This window comes from Coenobita brevimanus, chromosome 51 (assembly GCF_032717465.1).
Source record: "Coenobita brevimanus isolate Jiangsu-jjx chromosome 51, ASM3271746v2, whole genome shotgun sequence".
Lineage (NCBI taxonomy): Eukaryota > Metazoa > Arthropoda > Malacostraca > Decapoda > Coenobitidae > Coenobita > Coenobita brevimanus.
Genome location: NC_137004.1, coordinates 5,691,593 through 5,713,237, shown reverse-complemented (window position 1 = coordinate 5,713,237; position 21,645 = coordinate 5,691,593). Strand labels below are relative to the sequence as shown.

General features: G+C 42.2%; 1 protein-coding gene across 2 annotated transcripts; it reads right to left on the bottom strand.

Moving 5' to 3' along the window:
• Positions 1 to 8,379: 8,379 nt before the first annotated feature.
• On the bottom strand, positions 8,380 to 20,703 carry LOC145399978 (protein transport protein Sec61 subunit gamma). Of its 2 annotated transcripts, none has more exons than XM_080272476.1 (3): positions 20,582 to 20,703; positions 15,731 to 15,931; positions 8,380 to 8,521 (listed from the first exon to the last, which is right to left on the bottom strand). In XM_080272476.1, the coding sequence occupies exons 2-3, from the start codon at positions 15,925 to 15,927 to the stop codon at positions 8,512 to 8,514; spliced, it is 207 nt and encodes a 68-aa protein (XP_080128602.1). In that variant the 5' UTR covers positions 15,928 to 15,931; positions 20,582 to 20,703; the 3' UTR covers positions 8,380 to 8,511. The 2 variants fall into 2 exon arrangements, with proteins under 2 accessions (XP_080128602.1, XP_080128601.1); XM_080272475.1 differs by lacking the exon at positions 20,582 to 20,703 and adding an exon at positions 19,696 to 19,724.
• Positions 20,704 to 21,645: the final 942 nt, after the last annotated feature.

Here is a 21,645-nt window from a genome sequence, read left to right as displayed (position 1 = left end):
TCGGCAGTCAACCCAGACACACCGGCTGTCTTCCCCACCTTCATCCTGCCTATTGCCTCACTCACAGTAGCAGCATCAATCAAAGGCCAAGGGCCAGACACTGGATCTGCTGACTCCAAACCTTCCCTGTCCCAGTCAAACTCCTCTATTCAACAACCGGTTATAATGCTCTCTCCATGCATCTTTAATATCCTCACTGTTCACCACTATCCTTCCTTCATCATTCTTCACACACTGCTCACCTACATCCCGATTATCCCTCTTCACCTGACCTGCCACCCTAAATATCATATTTTTCCTTTCCCCATGATTTACGTTATCAAGTAATAGTCTCTGTGACTCAGACTTTGCCCTGTATACCTCTCTTTTAGCCCTCCGCTTGGCAGCCAAATATTCCTCTTTGCTACTACCCTTCCTCCATTCCCGGAAAAGCCTTCTTTTCTCCTTAACTGCAGCTTCTACACCCTCATCCTACCACCAAGTTACTTTATGTCTTGGTGGTCCTCTTGTTCAACCGCATGTTACATCAGTAACTCTCAAGAAATTGTTCTTGAGGGCTCTGTACTGTTCATTAACGCCACTGTCTACAGCTCCCTGTTCAGCCACCACTCTCCTCAACTCGCTATAGAAGGCATCCCTTACTACTTGGTTTTTCAGCTTCCATATTTTCCTCCTAGGTACATCAGTCCTATTTTTCATCACTTGTTCTTTAAGCACCATATCACAAATCAATAGTTTGTGCTGCTGCACACACTCCTCACGTCCTAGAACTTTAACATCCCTCACTAACCTCCTATCGGCCCTCCTAACCAGAAAATAATCTATCTGACTACTACTTCCCCCAGACTCATATGTAATTAACCTACTGTCTCTTTTCCTAAAATATGTGTTGCACACAATCATGTCCGTTGCCTCCCCAAACTCGAGTATCCTTTCCCCTTCTGCATTCCTTATACCATACGAACATCCCCCATGCACTCCTTCATAACATTGTGCTGCTTCATCTACATGACCATTTAAGACCCCTCCCAAAACCACTATCTCATCATCCCGCATACCACCCACTACACGTATTGTGAGGAGTAGACTGTAGCACCAGTCGAGCAGGGCAGTACTCCCGAGGTGGATGGAAAGCTGATGACAGGGAGTGCTGGAGCTCCCGTTTCATCAGCCCTCAGGACTAGTTCCTGACCATCCCCCTTTGCTGAACTTTTTCAGTGTCTCAGTTAAACAGAGAGTAGGCCAGCATGCTCTCCAGTACAAATTTCGCTAACTATCTACACCAAACTACATGCACAGTACACACTACACTTCCTATTCAAAAATTTAACTAAAATGGCGTCTCTTTACCAAGCCTCGGGGTCCCCAGGGGGTGGGGGACCATAAATGCCCCCACCATCCGCCCCTCTCCCGGTGATGACTCGAGGTGCCTGGAACCACTGTCTGACTCTCTTCTTCTTCATTTCTGCAACATTCGCGGCCTTTCCTCTAACTTTTGCTCTGTTGAGCACCACCTCTCCTCCTCTAAACCTCACCTTCTTTTTCTAACGGAGACTCAGCTGTCTGAGGCAACTGACAGCAAACCCTTTTCTGTATCCTCCTACTTTCTCTATACTCATTTCAAAGCCAAAGGTGGCTGTTGTGTATATATACGCAACGACTAATCTTGCTCTCGTGTTCCTGAACTCGATTCTTCTGAATTCTCTAAACTCTGGCTTCAGCTTTCCTGTCATTCTCTGACTAAATATGTCTGTGCTGTTTACTTATCCCCTAATTCTACTGACTATCAAAAATTCTTCGACTATCTTACTTCTACGATGGAACACATTCTATCCATTTCTCCTTTCTCTGAAATCTCCATTCTAGGAGATTTCAATGTTCACCACCACCTTTGGCTCTCCTCTCCTTTCACGGATCCACCTGGTGAACAAGCCTACATCTTTTCTATCCTTAATGACCTAGAGCAGCTTGTACAGCACCCTACCAGTATCCCTGACCGCCTTGGAGAGAGCTCCAACATACTTGACCTCTTCCTCACAACTAATCCTTCTGCTTACTCTGTTAATCTTTTCTCTCCGTTGGGCTCCTCCAATCACAACCTTATTACCTTAACCTGTTCTATCACTCCGGTACGACCTGTGGACCCTCCAGGGAAATGTCGTCTGTGGCATTTTGGAGCCACGGACTGAGAGGCCCTCAGGCAGTACTTCTTTGATTTTCCCTGGAATGATTATTGCTTCCATGGCCGTGAGCCATCTGAGTGTGCCTTGCGAATTACGGAGGTTATTCTCTCAGGCATGGAAGCATACATTCCTTTCTCATATCCTTTGACTAACGCAAGAAAGCCTTGGTTTAATCACGCTTGTTCTAATGCTGTCCGCAACAAGGAGAGGGCCTACAAAAGGTACCGAAGCCAACCCACCCCTGAATCACATCATCTTTACGTTTCTGCCCGGAATCGTGCTAAGTCTGTTCTTCGCTCTACTAAAAATAATTTCATCCATACTAAATGCTCTCAACTCTCCAACTCGAATTCTTCCCGCTCCTTCTGGCACCTTGCCAAAAATCTTTCTAACAACTTTACCTCATCATCCTTCCCTCCTCTTTTCTACTCTGATGGTTCTGTAGTTATTTCTTCTACTGATAAAGCAGATCTCTTTGCACAGACTTTCTCCTCCAATTCCACCTTAGACGATTCCGGTGCTGTTCCTCCATCACTTCCCCCCTCTGACTTCCTCATGGCTGACATTAAAATTTCTTCAGTTGATGTATTTTCTGCCATCACTGGCCTCAGTACTAACAAGGCATATGGGCCTGATGGGGTCCCTCCTGTTGTTCTCAAGAACTGTGCATCTGTGCTTACACCCTGCCTAGGCAAACTCTTTCGCCTTTGTCTGTCAACTTGTACCTTTCCTTCTTGCTGGAAGTTTGCTCTCATTCAGCCAGTCCCAAAGAAGGGTGACCACTCCCAACCCTCCAACTATCGTCCAATTGCTTTAACGTCCTGTATTTCAAAAGTTTTCGAGTCAATTCTCAATAGAAAAATTTTAAGGCATCTTTCCTATCACAACCTTCTTTCCGATCGTCAGTACGGATTCCGTCAGGGACGCTCCACTGGTGATCTTCTCACCTACCTTTCAGACTCCTGGTCATCCTCCTTTCGGGACTTTGGCGAAAGCTTTGCCATTGCACTTGACATCTCAAAGGCTTTCGATCGAGTCTGGCATAAATCTTTAATTTCCAAACTGCCCTCCTACGGTTTCTATCCTTCTATCTGTGCCTTCATCGCTAGCTTCCTTTCTGGTCGCTCTATAGCCGCTGTTGTAGACGGCCATCGTTCTTCTCCTAGATCTATCAACAGTGGTGTTCCTCAGGGCTCTGTCCTATCACCAACTCTCTTCCTTTTATTCATCAATGATCTTCTAAGCTGTACATCTAACCCTATCCACTCATACGCTGATGACTCCACCCTTCACCTTTCCATTCGGTTCCCGCAACGCCCATCTCAACAGTTACTTCAACAAACAAGGGATGAGGCTATGGCACACCTAATGTCTGACTTGGCTCGTATCTCTGACTGGGGTAAAAATAATATGGTTGTTTTTAATGCATCTAAGACTCAGTTCCTACACCTATCAACCTGACAAAATCTTCCACAGGTATACCCACTAATGTTTAATAATATTCAGCTTAATCCTGCATCATCCTTGAACATGCTTGGGGTTTCATTTACTCGGGACTTATCTTGGGAAGATCATATTACATCTCTTGTAAAATCTGCTTCCAAGAGATTGGGTATGCTAAGCTGACTCCGCTCTTTCTTTACCCCTGCACAATTGTTGACTCTATACAGGGGTTTTATCCGCCCCTGTGTGGAGTACAACTCTCATGTGTGGGGAGGCTCCCCACATACAGCTCTTCTCAATAGGGTGGAGTCAAAGGCTTTTCGTCTCATTAACTCTCCTCCTCTTACTGACTCCCTTCAACCTCTGTCTCTTCGCCGCACTGTTGCATCTTTATCTCTTTTCTATCGCTACTTTAATGGTCACTGCTCCTCTGAACTGTCTGCTTGCATTTCTACACCTCTACGACGGGCGCGTAGCACCCGTCTGGCAGCAAACTCTCATCCCTTTTCTGTCCAACTCTCTAATGCAAAAGTTAACCGTTACTCCCAGTCTTTCATTTATGCAACAGGTCAGCTCTGGAACTGTCTTCCTCTGTCTGTATTTCCTGCTTCCTATGATCTCCAGTCTTTCAAACGCAGTGTGTCCAGGCATCTCAAAATGATCGGATCTTGAATTTGGCTCTCTATTGTATTTTGTTTTTCTCTTGGAGGGAACTGTTATACTGCGGGCTCATGGCCTTTGGTTCCTTCTTTCTCGCATAAAAAAAAAAAAATCATCCCAAAATCTATCTTTCTCTGCTTCATCCAATCCTGCCTGTGGAGCATATGCCGATATAATCACAGCTATCTTTCTACCCAACAGAATTTTCACTACCAATATCCTATCGCTTATTCTCAAAACATTCATAACATATTCCACCCATTTCTCCGCAACCATCACACCAACACCTCCATATCCGTCTGTCCCCCCCTGCCAAAACAACTTATAGCAACAGTTCTTCCCAACAATGTTTCTGGCTGATCCACCCCTGTACCGGACTTCCTGCAAACATGCCACATCCACCCACCTCCTACTGAAAGCCTCAACGACTTCCCCCGCTCTTCCCCTCAAACTTCCCACATTCCATGAACCTACCCTCATCCCCTTGGGTGATTTACTGTCCTCAGGCTTGCTTTGAAACTTATTTTGTTTTGTCATCTTCAGTATTAATAAAGGGGGATAGACATAGCACAGGCCCCACTCACTGCACAATCCCAGGTCCAGGCAATGGATCTGGGACTCCTAGCCCACCAGCTTACCAGTGGCTGTGGTAGTGGCCTCGGGGCACCCTGCCAGGACAGCTGCAGGGACACCCTCCAAGCGCGCCTCGGCACTGCAACTATCCCCACTGATAGGGCAGCCTCCTGGGGCGCTACTCCCATGTTCGGGCCCCTCTCTATTGGGCGAAAGCGGCAGCCTGGGAACCGCAATGCCCTGTACCCTCTCAGCACAGGCCCGAGCCCCATCTCGCCCTGGACCCATGATCTATGCCGGTGGAACCCCCGCCACGCCTCCCCCCAGAAGTCCGCCACTAGGTAGCGGGGGCAAAGTTTTCTGGCAGCATGCCCTTGCTGGAGCCAACCCCCGTAACGTAGTGGGATACGTTGTGTGAAATATAAAGTGCATGTGGTGTAGTGCATAGATAGTTAGAGGAAATGTTTGGGAGAGTATGCTGGTCTACTTTCCATGTTACTGTCACACTGAAAAGGTCAGCAAAAGGGGGATGGTTATATAGCTAGTGAAACAGGAGCTCCAGCTCTCCCTATCATCAGCATTCCCATTCCCCTCAGGAGTACTACCCTGTTCGGCCCGTGCTACGGCCTCCTCCTATCTATCTATCTATCTATATATACATACTGTATACTGTTACTGAACAACCACGGGGACATCATACAACCTTGTTGCACACCCACACTGATCGTGAACCATTCACTTGGATGTTATTTTTAACCTTATACATGCCTCACTACCATCATAAAAACTCTTAATGGCATCTAGCAGTTTGCCATCTACACCATGCATGAGCAAAACCTTCCGGAATCCTTGTGTCTACTTTGTCATATGCTTCTTCCACATCCATAAATGCCATAAACACCTTATAGTCCTTCTCACAAGCCTTCTTCACTATGTCTCACTGCAAATATTTGATCCATGCATCCACTGCCACTCCTAAAGCCTTCCTTTCACCACTCACTAGGCCTTCTGATCTCTCTCTTATTCTATAACAGTTCTTCCATACACCTTCCCTACAACACTCAATAGACTCGGGCACCAATAATTCTTGCATTTACTTCGCTCACCTTTATTTTTGTACAACGGTACAATCACAGCCTTTTCCACTCTAATGGCACAGTTTCACTCCTCCAGGCCTCCTTACGCATCTCCAACAAGCACTTCATTCCGCCCTCTCCACTACACTTACATCACCTCTGCATACACCTCATCAACCTCAGTTACTTTCCCTTTTCCAGCCATTTTATAATGTTCTTCACTTCTGCTAGTTACGTTTCCTGGCACTGCATTCCTTTTCTGTACACCCCCAAAACCAATCATTTATACAGTCGCTTTGCTACCATTCCCATTCATCAGACTTCCAAAATACTCTTTCCATCTGGTCCTTACTTCATCCCTGTGGGTTAATAATCTGCCACTTAAATCCTTCACACTTTTCCATTTCTTTACACTTTCACTTCTACATTTCTGCACCTCTTTCCAGAATAAGTTGCTAATTTCAGAGTAATTTGCATTCTTTTTTTTTTCCCTAGATCAGCACTTAACTCCCTTTTCTTCTTAACTAGTCTCTTTACATGCTTTTTGCTCTCAATATATGCAGTTCTTATTTCTACTGAACCCTGTCCTGTATCCACTCTAGCCACTTCTTCCAACTTTTTCTTCACTGCTCTCTTAACCTGTTCATCTCACACTGCAGTACCTTTCTTCGTTGTTACTCTTGCCACACTACACACCACTTTCGCATTCCTAAGCAACCCCTATATGCAATCTACAAGTTGTCCAGATCTATTTCATTCCAATTCACTGATTCCAACTCTTTCCCTACTCTGACCCTCTATTCATCTGCAATTTCTTTAATCCTCAGCTTCTCGACCTTCAGTTTTTCTCCCTGACTGCCCCTCTTTCTCTTGGCCCACCTCACTCCTCTCATCTTGATCTTGCATACCACAGTCATATGATCGGACAAACTTCCACATCATCCTCTCACTGCCCTTTATCAACAACAATTCCCAGCATCGATATTTGGCAAATTCTAAACAACGAATGACAGGATGGAATGGAGACATATGAGGGAGACGTGAGGAGGGAGGGCAGTCTACTGGCAGAGGACAAACCGACATGGAAGCTATTTGTGGCAATTTTTTATGGCATTAAAGCATCTGGCAATAAATAAAAATAGATAGATGGATGGATTTATAGAGAGAAATTCTATAGACAACAGTGCTCAAACCCCTCCCATTCTGAAAGGGATGATTTGAAATTGGCTACTACCATGCTACTCAAAAATTAACTAACAAGAATGATAATCCAATTCATAGACTACTGCATGAAACACTACACTACAGAGCCAAGATTCAGAAAGATTGAATGGCGAATGTATGTGTGCGTAGCCCATTTCGTTGGGAATTCTGCTGATTCGTTCTCCCACTACTGTATTCTTTCCTTTTCCTGCCTTTCTGTACCTTTCCTACTCACATCTGCAGGTGGGAAAGAGGCAAAATGATGATGATGCTTATATCATATACCATTTTACAATAAAGGTATTCTCTATATTATTGCATTAAAAAGACTCACCAAAAACTTAAGATGATGGCTTAGACTAATTTCTAAAAACACAAATGAATGCACTGTCTCACAGACACTTTTCAATGCATCCACTATAAAACTAGGAAAATACATTCTGTTCCCACATGCTGACACACACCTATATACCAGTATTACAACATGACTTAAAAATTTTAGTAAGAACTGTTGGATCCAATGACAGTTTATTTTGGCTGTCTGCAGATGATCACGTTCAGCTTCGTGTAATACACGTGAGGCTACCATCGACCCCAAGAGGTACTACCCTGAGTGAAACATGCAGGCTTGTAACTAGCTAACACAATCATTACTCAAGCAGGAAGCATTCAGCAAGAAGTAAATAGTCAAAGTTCAAGATGAGACAAAGACTGTTACAAATCTTATCAATCATCTGAAACTTCTCTTTTTCCATGAGTTTCCAGCAATTGTTGGGAAGTAATCAGCTGGTTTTGACAACTGGTTTAGCTACCAATTCATACAAACTTTGGCTGCACCATGAACAACCTCAGTTCAGAAATTCCTTTAAGGAGGTATGACATCATTCAACTGATTGATAGGGAGAGAATTAAGTTGCAAAGGGGCTAAAGGAGACTGTTCTCAACCCCAACACTACAAATGGTCTCAAGTTAAGACAATCATAAGGAAGTAGCAAGAATAAACTCTGACTGCCACTGAATAGAAGAGGTTAACATTTTAGAATTACCAAGACAATGAATGGTTAGCAAATATACTATTATTCTATTTTTCTTAAAGGATTTTTAAATACAATAAAAGCAAGTTCTGATTTTGAAAACTTAATACCAGACACTTTTACCACTAACTGTTTTTACCGGTCTCACTTATTTAACTAATACAAGCTTAAGATTATACAGTAACAGGGATAAGGAAATTGTGTTAAAACTAAAGGATACTTTAATATATCTCCTTATATCTTAAATAAAAATTTCACATTAAGTTCTTTTACGGTAGTTTTTGAGAAACAGTAAATCCATCGGTGCAATCTTAAACTACGTCCATGACTTGCCTCAAGTTACGATCCTCTGCAAAAAGAGAATGGGAAAAGTTACCAAACAAGTATCTGGTAATTCTAATTCATATATACAGTAGTATCTATATCTATCTATCTATATAAGGTGTATGTAATATATATATATATATATATATATATATATATATATATATATACTGTATACACACACACACACACACTCAAACCTCGATTTAAGTGACTAAATGGGGAATCAACTTGTCCCTTACTTGAATGTCCATTGTTTTACCACATATAAAGACAATCTTATTATGAAATGCATTTATTTCACTTATCTTACTTATATGATTAGGAATATTATTTTTACAGGTACTGTATAAAGAAACATATTAATACTTCAAGCAGCGGACTTCTTGAATGGTCCTGTCCGTTTGTCATGTAGAGTATGGGGTCCCTTAAATCCGAAATCCATTAAATGGAGGTCCCTTAAATTGGTGCGAGCGTGCGTGCGTGTGTGAGTGCATGCGTGCGTGCGTGTGTGTGTGAACATATATATACCCATCATCAATCCTATGTTGCCCCATGAGGTGCATAAGAACTCAGGGCTAGGCAAGATGGTCCTGGCATTTAAGATGAGAATGACCAGCCTCACTCATCCCCGAGTGGCATTATGTGAGCAAAAAACCCCAACCACCCCTTGGATATAAAACTGTACCAGCTTAATCCAATTCGAGTGCCTTCATTACTCACTAAACTACCAAGCACCATAATTTGGTTATATGGTTATCACCCAGCATAGTAAATGGTTTCCTGGGGTATAGGAAACCATTTGACTTATCACAGTGCAGTCACCCATTGGCAGAAGGATGAGGAGAGAATGAAGTAAAGACAGACAGAAGAGGAAGAGAGGATAGGGCAGACACCTAAACCTGCACTACATCGAGTGAGTGGATGGCGAGCGCCCCCACCTACCAAATATATATATATATCCATCCATCATCCAATCCTACATTGTCCCATGAGGAGTGTAGGAGCCCGGGGCTAGGCAGTTGGTCCCGACATTTAAGATGAGAGTGACCAGCCTCACTCATCTCTGAGTGGCATTACATGAGCAATCAACCCCAACCACCCGTTGGATATAAAACTTCACCGGCTCAATCCGACTGGAGTGCAATAATTACCCACTAAACCACTAGGCGCCAAAATTTGGTTATATGGTTACCACCCAGCATAGTAAATGGTTTCCTGGTATTAAAGAAACCATTTGGCTTGTCACTCAGTGTAGAGTCACCCACAGGCAGAAGGAAGAGGAAAGAATGAAGGAAAGAAAGACACAAGAGAGAGGGTAAAGTCACCCGTAGGCAGAAGGACAAGGAAAGAATGAAGGAAAGACAGAAGAGGATGGAAGGAAAGAAGATGGAGGAGAGGAAAGGGCAGACACCCAATAGCAGCACTACACAGAGTGAATGGATGGTGAGCGCCCCCACCCACCACTATATATATATATATATATATATATATATGAAAGACTGACTAAGAGGGTGTATGTAGGTGAGGTGGAGGGAGGGAGAGGGAGGGGTAGACCGAGGATGAGGTGGAGGGATGGAGTTGCGAGGTATATGAGGGAGGAGGGGGTGAGTTGGGGGGAGGGGAGTCAAATGGCGGGTGACAGGGTGATGTGGAGGCGTTTTGTCTGCGGCCACCCTTTGCGGGATTAGGGCGTCGGGCTATAGATACTGTAGATAGATATATATATATATATATATATATATATATGTATATATATATATATATGTATATATATATATATACATATATATACATATATATATATATATATATATATATATATATATATGTATGTATATATATATATATATATATATATATATATATATATAGAGAGAGAGAGAGAGAGAGAGAGAGAGAGAGAGAGAGAGAGATGAGGGATGGGGTGGAGAGGTATATGAGGGGGGTGTGAGTTGGGAGCAGGGCAGTGAAATGGCGGGGGACAGGGTGATGTGGAGGCGTTTTGTTTGTGGCCACCCCTAATAGGACTGAGGCATCTGGCAATAGATAGATAGATTGATATATGTATGTATATGTATACACAGCGATCCCTCAATTATCCAGACGTTCATTATCCGAACGTGTTCAGTACCAGCACGCTGGGCCTTGGCTCTATTGAACAATTATCTGCATTTACTTGCTATTATCCTGGCATAAAAGTGCCCGAGAACTCTGGCCGGCCAGCCAACGTGTCTAGTCGGTATCGTGGCCGCTGGGCTCTAGCCGTGAACAGGAAGTACTGTAGTCTGTAACCCACAACCAAAGCTAAAATGTCCATCTGACCCCATACTGAATGGTCAAAATTACGTGCTCGTCCTATCACTCCCAACAAACCTCCAGCACCCGAGTAACAGGACTGCAACCCACAAGTGGTGTCAAAATGTCCGAGCACATTCCCCACCGAATGTCTAATGTCGCGCGGCCACAGGGTTTAAGTCTTTCCCAACCGCCACCTCCATCAAACACAGAACACAAGCCACGAGTATAGCTCGGCGAGAGCAGCGGTCTGCCTCTCTATCGAAGGTCGAAAGTCTCCTGGTCTCAATGCGTTGTGTTTCCGCATGGCCACTCGGCATCTAACACACCACAAGCCAAGCATAAATGTATTGCAAAAGCCCCTGTCTGCCTGTTGACAGGGGTAGACTCCTGCCCACAGCCTCGTCTCTTACCCCCCCTCCCTTCTCTCCTCCATACCCTCCCGGCTCCCCCTTCACTCCCTCAGGACCCTCAGCCCTCAGTCTTTACTCTCTTCTGTGGTGATAGCATTGACTCATGAGTTTTCAAGTTTTTTGCAATTTATTTGACTACTATTGGTCGTATGGAAATTCCATGGCAACCATGAGAAAGCTCATGAAATTCCATATCAAGATATATGCTTAACTCTTCGAAGATGCTGGCAAAATTTTGAATTAGGATGGTGGGAAGTTATATGAAGATAAGTTTTACTTGAACACTTTACTCCTGCTTGAATTTCATACTCTTACTTGTCAGTTTTATGTGTTTTTATTAGCTTACAGTATAAACCCCAGCAAAGAAGATGGTATACGATTTATACCATTATATCTAATTTACAGTGGAATATTTGGCCGTGCAATTTTTTTTTAGGCTCAGGAGCAATCACTCATCACAGACAACAAATTTTCAAACTGTTGTCAGTTTTCTTGTGGATTTTTGTTGTTTATGCATCGTTTTCATGATGTTTTGCATTAATATGAATAATCATGTGTGTTTTGATGTCTAATATGGCAGACTGACCTGAAAACTGTGCCAAAATTAGGAAGGGTACTGTACTGTACATACAGTGGTATAGCTCGGGCGTTTTTTTGTTTTCAGTGTTTTTTTCTTCATGGTTTTCTTGGTGTTTCACATTACTTTGGATATTTGGATATTCCTGTGTGTGTTTTGATGTCTAAATATGGTAGACTGACCTGAAAACAGTGCCAAAATTAAGAGGGGTACTGTACACACAGTCATGATTAAGACTTTTTTTTTTTTTTCTTTTCAAGGTTTTCTTGGTTTCGCATTACTTTGGATATTCCTATGTGTGTTTCGATGTCTAAATATGGCAGACTGACCTAAAAACAGTGCCTAAATTAGGAGGGGTACTGTACATACAGTAGTGTAAAGGTAGGAAGTTTTTTGGTTTTCAATGGTTTTATTGTTTTTCTAGGTGTTTAGCATTGCTTTGGGTAATCCTGTGTGTGTTTTGATATCTAAATATGCCAGAATGACCAGAAAATACTGCAACAGTAAACAGAGGTACTGTACAAATAGGTTAGGCGTAAGTTGGACGTTGGGTATAGGCAGGGTCTGGGTAATGTAACCAGACATGCCTTTGGCTCTATTACGTCGGATAAATTGAGGGATTACTGTACCGTACCTATCTGATAGAGCCAATCTGAACCCTATCAGAGTACAAAGGGGGGCCAAATCCCTGATCATGCACCTGTCACAACATTCATCCAGCTAGCTTTATCTCTTGTCAGTCCCTTAGCTTCACCAGCTTCCATACCTCTCTTCCACACACACTTATCCACCATATCCCTCCACCTTCTTCATGGCTTACTTCGCCTCCTCCCTCCTTCAAATTTGCTCAGATATACCTTTACACCATTCTATTGTCATCCATTCTCTCCACATGACCATACCATTTCAGGAACTCTTCAATTCTGGTGTCCACAGACTTCCTCACTCCGCATCTTTCACGAATCACATTGTTCCGTATCCTATCCACTCTCTGTACTCCACATACATTCCTCAGCACTCCCCACCTCCACTGTTCTTACTCTTGACTTCATTTTCATGCCACACCATAGTCCCACATCTGTATGTTAAAGTTGGCACTAACACTACTTCATGTAGCCTAAGCCTCACACAGCTGCAACATTCAAGTCTCTTTTTCTTATCAAGGCCTTCATAGCACAAGCTACTTTCCTTCCTTGTATTACTCTACTTTCCACTTCTTTTGCATATTTTCCTCTCTTTTTTATCGCTGTACCCTGGTATTTGAACTCTCACCAATTCTAGTCTCTCTCCATTCACTAACATCACACTGGGAGTCACCTTCTCTCTCAATAACCATCACTTTACTCTTTTCTACATTTACTCTCAAGGCACGATGCTCACAGACATCTACAAAACTCTGCAGTTATAAAATAAATAACAACAACAATATAGTGTACACAAGTTCACTCCACTAAAAACTATCACATCCACAAATAATTTCCCACAATGTTATCATGAAAAAATGCCAATTCATACAGTATGCATACCATTTCTCTAACCTGATCAGTACCAGTAGCTATGTCTAATGACCTATCCTCATTCAAATTTATAATTATTTAGCCAGACTGTCTGAAACTGGAATTCCCATTTTAACAGCTGACAATGAGAGGGTTTGTGCTGTGAAAGAGAGAGGGGGACCAAGAAAGAGTGGATGGAGAGGGTGGAGATTCTGTATGTGCTGATGACTTGGTGTTGATTGCAGAGAATCAAAGGGAGGTGGAGGAAAGATTTCAGAAAGGAAGAGACAGAATGGATCACAATGGTTTGAGAGTAAATGCAGATGATGGATGATATCTAGGGCTGGTGGCAGTACTGTCAAGGCAGTGTGTGTGCAGCTATGTGCAGCTTGCCTCAAGGGTGTGGGAGGAAACTCCACCTTTGGGGAAGGCAGTGGCTGAATTGGTTGAGAGGCAGCCTGCATTCCTAATGGACCCAGGATTGAATCCTGGCTGAGGCAGGGAACAGTTTAAGGATTTGAATTTCATAAAAAGCAGAAGACCAGCTGATGTCATAAAAATACACCCGCTAATACCACTACATTCGTCCTGTATGAGACAGCCCTAGCATGTATTCAATATGGGCTGGGAGTGTTAGCACCAAAGTGGTGACATGTAGAGGTATGTAGGACGGCTACTGGGCCTTGGGATAGGCCTTGAAGCCTTTGTCCAGAGTCGGATACACTAAAAGAAACATCTTGAGGAGTGTTTGTGATAAGTGGGTGCTAAGAGATGCAGTGGTATTAGAGGTAAATTATAAAATTATGTTAAGTTTGAGACAGGCCCTGAAGCCTTTCCCCAAAGTCGGACACATTAAAAAAAAAAAATTGTGTGCAGTGCTTGTGATAAGTTGTAACATAGGAGATGCACTGGTACTAGGGATACACTGCAAAATTATGCTGATTGCATGTGTGCAGTGTGTTGGAGAGACCATACAGTTTGTCAAGCATTAAATGACTGATCTTGCTGGACAGTCCCTCTTGTTATTTTGGGGGACATGTCAAGTGCTGAAGGTGGGGTTGGAGCTAGCTCTGTGGCTAGGGTAAGGGGGTGGTTGGAGGAAGTTCAGTGAACTGTTGTCCTTCCTAACACAGAGGCCTCTCCCTCATTTCTATCTACACGTCACTCACTTTTAATACAGTGCAAGCATCAAAATATTCATAGTGCCTGTATCTTCTGCTGACAATAAAATGCTTAGCAACATAATTATGCATGCAGACAACACCAGCCTGTCTCCTTTGTGTAATGTATGAAGCTAGTCACCTGTTTTCACCTCTACTCATTTCCATTTATGTATCTCTCTTTTGATAAATGAAACATTCTTAATGTCTGCAGCTCTTGTGGAAAGTATCAATTTACTGGCACTCCATCTGCATCCCAGTTTTTCTCCTACTCCCCTCCCCCTGCAAGGTATGGCAAGTCTTGGTTTAAAATTTAAGATGCACTTGATGACACTTAAACATCTTGAAACAATGAGGGAAACTGCTAATGTTTCAGGCATAACTTCCCTGTATGAGAGTATAGGAGAGCAACCAGAAGTTCATGTAGCTACTTGCGTAGCATGACATGCAAGGATGAGGTCTGAAGGCAAATAAACCTTCTGAAACTAACAGTCCACTGATTAACTTAGTGAAACACAAAGGTACTGCATGTCTTCCCATGAAACATAGATAGTTAACCATGCAGTACAATAAGTATAATTCTTTGTATCATGATATATAATGGGCAGGGTAACAAGCACAGCTATATCGAAAGTGTACTGTACTAACAAACAAGTGATGCAGTATGTTTGAAACTGGAGTCAAAAGGGGTGGAAATGAACCTACGGAAATATTCCGAGTTCTATTTTTAATATCCCATTTTCCTCCAGGACATTAATCCTTGTATCCATAATTTCGTTTTTGTCTGAACTTCCGCTCAAAATATGGTACCCTTATGAACAAGTAGGGCCAAATGTGATGTACTATCGCTCAAAAGAGTATCCTTACTCACGTGAACACAGCACTCCACAATCAGTAGAGCGACTGGAGCGGTGTCAGTATTCCACATTTCCTCGACTGTTGTGCCAAAATAATTCGGGCCACTTTAGCAAGGATGCTTTTTTGAGCAATAGTACATGCTCATTAGCAAATGTGGATAAAAAATGCTGTTAATAACATCCTATGGCAAACCTGATGATCTAGTATGTTCAGAATCACTACTGGGCATGCTGATTATGTAATCTGACAACTGTGACAAACTAATGCTAACAATAAAATTTAAAAATAAAAAGAAGCATTGGTACAAACTATGAGATGGAAAAGTATCTAAACAATATTGGTACTTGGCTTGGAAGGATGAAAAATGTACATTAATTGACAATACAGTACTACAATATTCTATTAAGGTGTCTACTACAGTACTGTACTTACACAATGATGTTATTGATGGGGATGTGAATGAGTTTCACAAAGAATCCAATGAAGCCCATGATTGCAAAGCCAATTGCAGTTGCCATAGAAATCTTCTGGAACTCTTTGCGATCAGGCTTAGTGCAGCGCTTGACCAGGCGCATGGAGTCCTTGCTGAACTGCCGGGCAGGTTCCACTAGCATCATAACCTGGTCCATGGTGCTGTGGAAAAATGGCAATTATTACTTCCTGAATGGGGGAGAGAGAGAGAGAGAGAGAGAGAGAGAGAGAGAGAGAGAGGGGGGGGGAGTGGGGGAGAATAAAATTTAACTTGCGCCATTAAGAATGAAACAGAGAGAGAGAGAGAGAGAGAGAGAGAGAGAGAGAGAGAGAGAGAGAGAGAGAGAGAGCAAATGACTGGATCCCGAGCAATGGAAACAGAGTAACAAGCTTTGCCTATCCCTTGAGATAAATTAATGAGCTGCTTAAAAACAAATGTTGCCATAAGCTACTTTTCCATAATGTGACATGACAGCTACCCTCAAATGGCATATGACAATATTGCCAGACGCCTCAAGACAATATGACAATACATAATTAAAATATAAGAAATGTTTTCCACAATGCAAGACATCAATCTGATGTCATCTGTTACAATACATGGCTGATCCTCCATACCAAAGCTAGTAAGCAGCAAGCCTCAGTCTGCGTTCTAGACGGCTATAGATTATGTCCTGCAGTCTGGGCCAGGTTTAGGCATGAGGGCTTCTCAAAGGGGCCTCTCAAAATCAGATTCTTTTACAAAAAAACTAATTAACCCACTATCGTTTTGGATCTTGGGGACATTCTTGTCAAGTTCAGTTGTTACACAACCTTTGCTCTGCAAACAACTGCAAAATATGGCCTCTACAGCTTTCCATGGCTTAAGGGCCTCCCAATGTCTAAATCCAGCCCTACCTACGGTTGCTAAAGTGACCTGCAGGTGTCTCATACAGGCAAAATTAAGAGGATGGATGTGTTGCAAATAAAACCACGCTGCCATTTATAAATGACGGAGTTGTTACCTCTCTTAACACTGAGAGGGCTCTCCTTTGTGTTAAGGAATCCTTGTCTGTGGCATGTGTTAGTAGAGAAATTATATGATTGTGACACCTGGGCAGCAAAGGAAGAGGATATCCATTTGCTCCAACGTACAGTACAGAGATGACAATGATTAAATGGATGTGTGGTGCATCCTTGGATGCGAGGCCTGGGGAGCAGGGGCTAGGACTGCAATTGAAGAGTTGACAGGAAGGATGGAACATGAATGCACTGATGTTGTGATGAGGAGAGGTAGATTCAGATGGCCTGGACATGTTAAAAGGATGGAGAATGACAACTGGGTGTGGAAGGTGATAGACGTGATCAACGAGGGTAGGTCTGCGAGAGGCAGACCAAAAAAGACCTTGGATGAGATCATAGTGTGTGACCTCAAGGATCTATTCTATTTATCTATTGCCAAACGCCTTAATCCCATAAGTGGTGGCCACAAACAAATCACCTACATGTCACCCTGACCCCAACCATTTCACTGCCCTCTGTTCAGCTCTCACCCCCCTCTCTCATATACCTCTCCACTACATCTCATCCTCGACCTTCCCCTCCCTCTCCCCTCCTCCACTCACTCACATGCTCTCTCCTCATTAGTCCCTTGCTCTCCATCCTCTCCACATGGTCAAACCACCTCAATGTATTTCTCCTAACACTTTCTATCACACCCACATCCACACCACAATGCTCTTTCACTTCCTCATTTGTCAGTCTGTCTCTCCATGTAACTCCACATGCTCCTCTCAACTCATTTCCACCAGGGGCACCCAGAAATTTTCTATGAGGCCCCTTAGTGAGGTGAGGTGAGGTCAGGTATTCCGATAATTACAAGAAGGTCACATGTACTGTAGGTTTAGTGTCAGGGTTCTGCTGGCTCATGTGTTACTCTTTGTTTGTACCTGCCAATTTTTCATGTTTTGCTGTTATCAAAATAAACATTTATAAATTTTTAAAGGACCTAGAGAGCTAAGGGGGGGGAGGGGGGGCAGGCCTAGTGGCCTCCCCTGTGGGTGCACCCCTGATTTCCACTGCTCTCACTCTTGACTTGGTGTCCTTCCAACAAGGTTCAAGCTTCACTGCCATATGTCAGAGCTGGCATCACAATACCATCAAGTAGTGACTTACTTCAAAGCTTACTTCCCCATTTCTTATCACTGCTTTCAAAGAACCAGCAAACCTTCTTCCTTGTTGTACCCTTTCATGGACTTCATCCTCCAAACTTCCATCCTTACTCCTCACACTACCCAATGACTTAAATGCACTAACATTTTCCATTTTATCAACACCCAACCTCACTGTACATTCAGTGACCATTTTTCTCAAAGACCATAACTTTACTCTTCCCTCAAGGATAAGGGACTGAATAGGGAGGCTGTCAGTGATTAAATAGTGTAAAGTGGCACCATCTGATGAGAGGCACCAATGAATGCATGTTGGAGCCTTTATAAACAGTACAATATGATACGAAGTTAGGGTGAATTAGTATAGGTGTTGTTAAGTTAGGCCTTAATAGGTTAAGTTAGTATGGATGAATGATTAGTGACACACTGGCTTTGGAGCCAAATCAAACTGAAAGTCCTACATGGCAGGTGACCACTTGCCACGGCTTGCATGTAAAGCTGATCTGGTTATATAACTGATACCTTCAAAATTAGGTATTTCTGCAACTATTAAGATCTACCAATGATCATTATGTCTTTATTGAGAAAATAATATAAATGCAAATTTTATGCATGGGAGCTCTCCAGCACTTTAAATAACTTCAGAAATCTCTGACAAAATTTGTTAGCTAGGTGTACTGACCAACTCTTCCTTAATACTTAAATAAAACCTCATGTGGTAGGTTTGTATGAAAATACAATACCTCCAAAACAAAGCATGATCACATATGCCGACGATACGGCTACAAAGCCTACAGGGCTACAAGCTTGTGCGGCATGACTATACAGCAAGTACAGCAAATATTTGAAAGGAAAAAAAAAAAATCTTATTAGAACATTCAATAAAACTATCACACAAGCAGAAATTCCATGTCTTCTAACATTCTTAAAGAATGCAATTTTAGTACAATATGCAACAGTTAAAAGCTTGTATATTTTATATAACAAAATACACAACAAATTTTGGAAAAACTTTACTACATGGGCACAGCAACTGCAACAGTCTTCTTTCTTTGTCACAATCTTCATGACAGTAATTTTAGTGCAGTATACAAAAAATAGTTAACCGATCAATTTTCGCTACAAAAACTGTAGAGGAAATATCAAGGTTAACACAAGCTTTATTTGGGGCAGTAGAAGCACCTTACCAAATCAGTTCTTTCTGACAGTCTTATATTTTTCTGATTATTCTTGGGGTGGTAAATAAACATTTCATTCAAAATTTGCTTCCCCTTCGTTTATAGAGGTTCCTCTGAGACAACTGTTGTTTGAATCATCAGTGTAATGGCAGAAGGAACTGTCCTAACGTAAGTGTTTAACAAAATCTAACCTAGCTTACCTGTACCTAATTTATAATTTAACCTAACTTAAGCTCCATTTGGGATACTGGGAAACAATATCCACTTTGAAGTACACTGAGTTTTTTCCACTATGCCGGAAACAAAACAATCTTACGAACAGCTTAAGGAACATGACGATAAAAACGGGGAATTTTTGGGCAAGAGAAAGTAAATTTTCTTGCTGAGTTTTTTCCACAATGCCGGAAACAAAACAATCTTATGAACAGCTTAAGGAACGTGATAATAAAAACGGGGGACATTTTTGGGCAAGAAAAAGTAATTAACCACCCTGATAATACAAAAATATAGAAACAAACTGGAGGAATAAGAATAGAACTGACAAGGTCCTTCTACTGTCTCAAGTACAGCGTATATTTACCAAAATAAAATACTGTACCTATTTTTGGACATCTAAGGAAGCTGCCAGTTTACCTGTAACTGACTGGATGTGATTACCGACGATCTTGCCAAGGGGGCGCATCGGTGCAACAATCATTCAAAACTATAGGAAACGATCCAACATAACCTAACTCGGGGGGGTAATGCCCTCCAGTACTATTTTACGGTATTTAAGGAAGCTGCCTGAATGCTCACAGCAGTTAATTTATTGACTATCTCGCACACCTAACCTAACAAATGGGAAGCTTCATCCCTCGGATCTGGTACGGTATGATTCTAACCACCTAGGACAATATATATTTAGCACAAGCCACGACTGGAATTAAAGTCATTTGAAGTGATTTCTGTTTACATCTCACCACTCGCTGAAACCTTTCTTTTAGGAAACTTCCATCGCCAATTAAGTTCTTCCCTCCCTTTGGGTCGCTAATAATTCCTTGAGTCACTTGCCACAAGTGCCAAATGTGTTAGCAAATGATAATACAGAGAATACTTTAAAATACTTAAATTCCATTTGTGGCTTCTGCTAAATAGTATTCCCTACGCTTCCCAATGACCTACCTGTATGCCCCTCAATTCCTCAAACCAAAACTTCTACCATAACCTGTCCTAAACAACTTGTAAAAGATCCATTTGAATAGGAAATCTCGAAGACCTGCGCCCGTGATAAACTATTAATGAACATTCTTTGGAAACAACAGATGCTAATTCAATGGGTTTAATACACATGGAAGGTCATACCTTCACTCTTAGTGATTCAATCAAGTTCGTCTTAAGACCAACATTATGGTTAGCCATATCAGGTTCATTATACATCAAATCAAAGTAATGTATTACTGCTAGTTTCACTGTTCTCATCACCAGACAGTACGAAAGACTGTTACCTGGTAGTTGATGACTACGAACAAAGACGAAATAAGGCAAATCCTCACGACAACTGCCTGCTTCCTACTCAGCTGCTACACTGAAGTGTCAGGGATGGAGGCTACATTACGTCACATCCGCCACGTCACGACAAAACTCGCCACCTCTCCACCAACTCCTCACCATAGTGCATTTATTTTCAAGCTACTCCGTTCATAATTGTGTTATTAATTAGTATAGCATATTTACAAAATATGACAGCTTTACCACTCGCTGTGTTGGAGTGTGTGCAGAAAGAGCAGTTATTGAAAATATTTTGTTTACGCAAACTATGAAAATTATAATTTCAAAATAAAACTTCAAAGTCAGTGAATTTTGACGTATAAAGCAGTTCTTCAAACACTCCTGTGGAACTTCAAAATTTACATTGACGAGCATCGTTTTCGATTGTCCAGAATGGCGCGTTAATCAATTTTTTATCTTCTAAAGTTTTCATAAAATCTCTGTTTTCATGGGCTTAAAGTTACACGTCTAGTAACGCACCCATATCCACTTCTTACACTTAAGGAGTGGTAAATGAGTGCCCACCATCCATTCACTTGATGTAGTGTTGCCTATAGTTGACATGTTTAATGGTTTCCCGTTACCCAGGAAATAATTTACAATGCTGGGTTGAAACCATATAACCAAATAATGTAGCGATGTGGAGCCTACTATGGTGCCCCTGTCGACTGGGTGGAGACAGGAATGTGGTTTCCACCCATTAACCAAACTTCCATACTTCCCTGTGCCAGTAAGGTGCTGTCTGCTGTAATGGACATAAGTTCACGGCACAGAACAGCCCTGCAGAGGTGACTGCTTGCCTGAGGTTGATGGGTCAGCTCAATTGGACAGATCAGAGTTACTTTACTACTACTATACACTTCTTAATCTTAAGGGAAATTTGCTGTCTGCTTAAACTCTTAATTCATGCCATCTCCTGCCAGTCATCTTAGATTTTTTTACATTCATGAACCTTAGTTAGGTTTCCATTTCATCCCTGATTAAGTATCCCACTCTTCACTTACTCTGAGCGATATGTTCA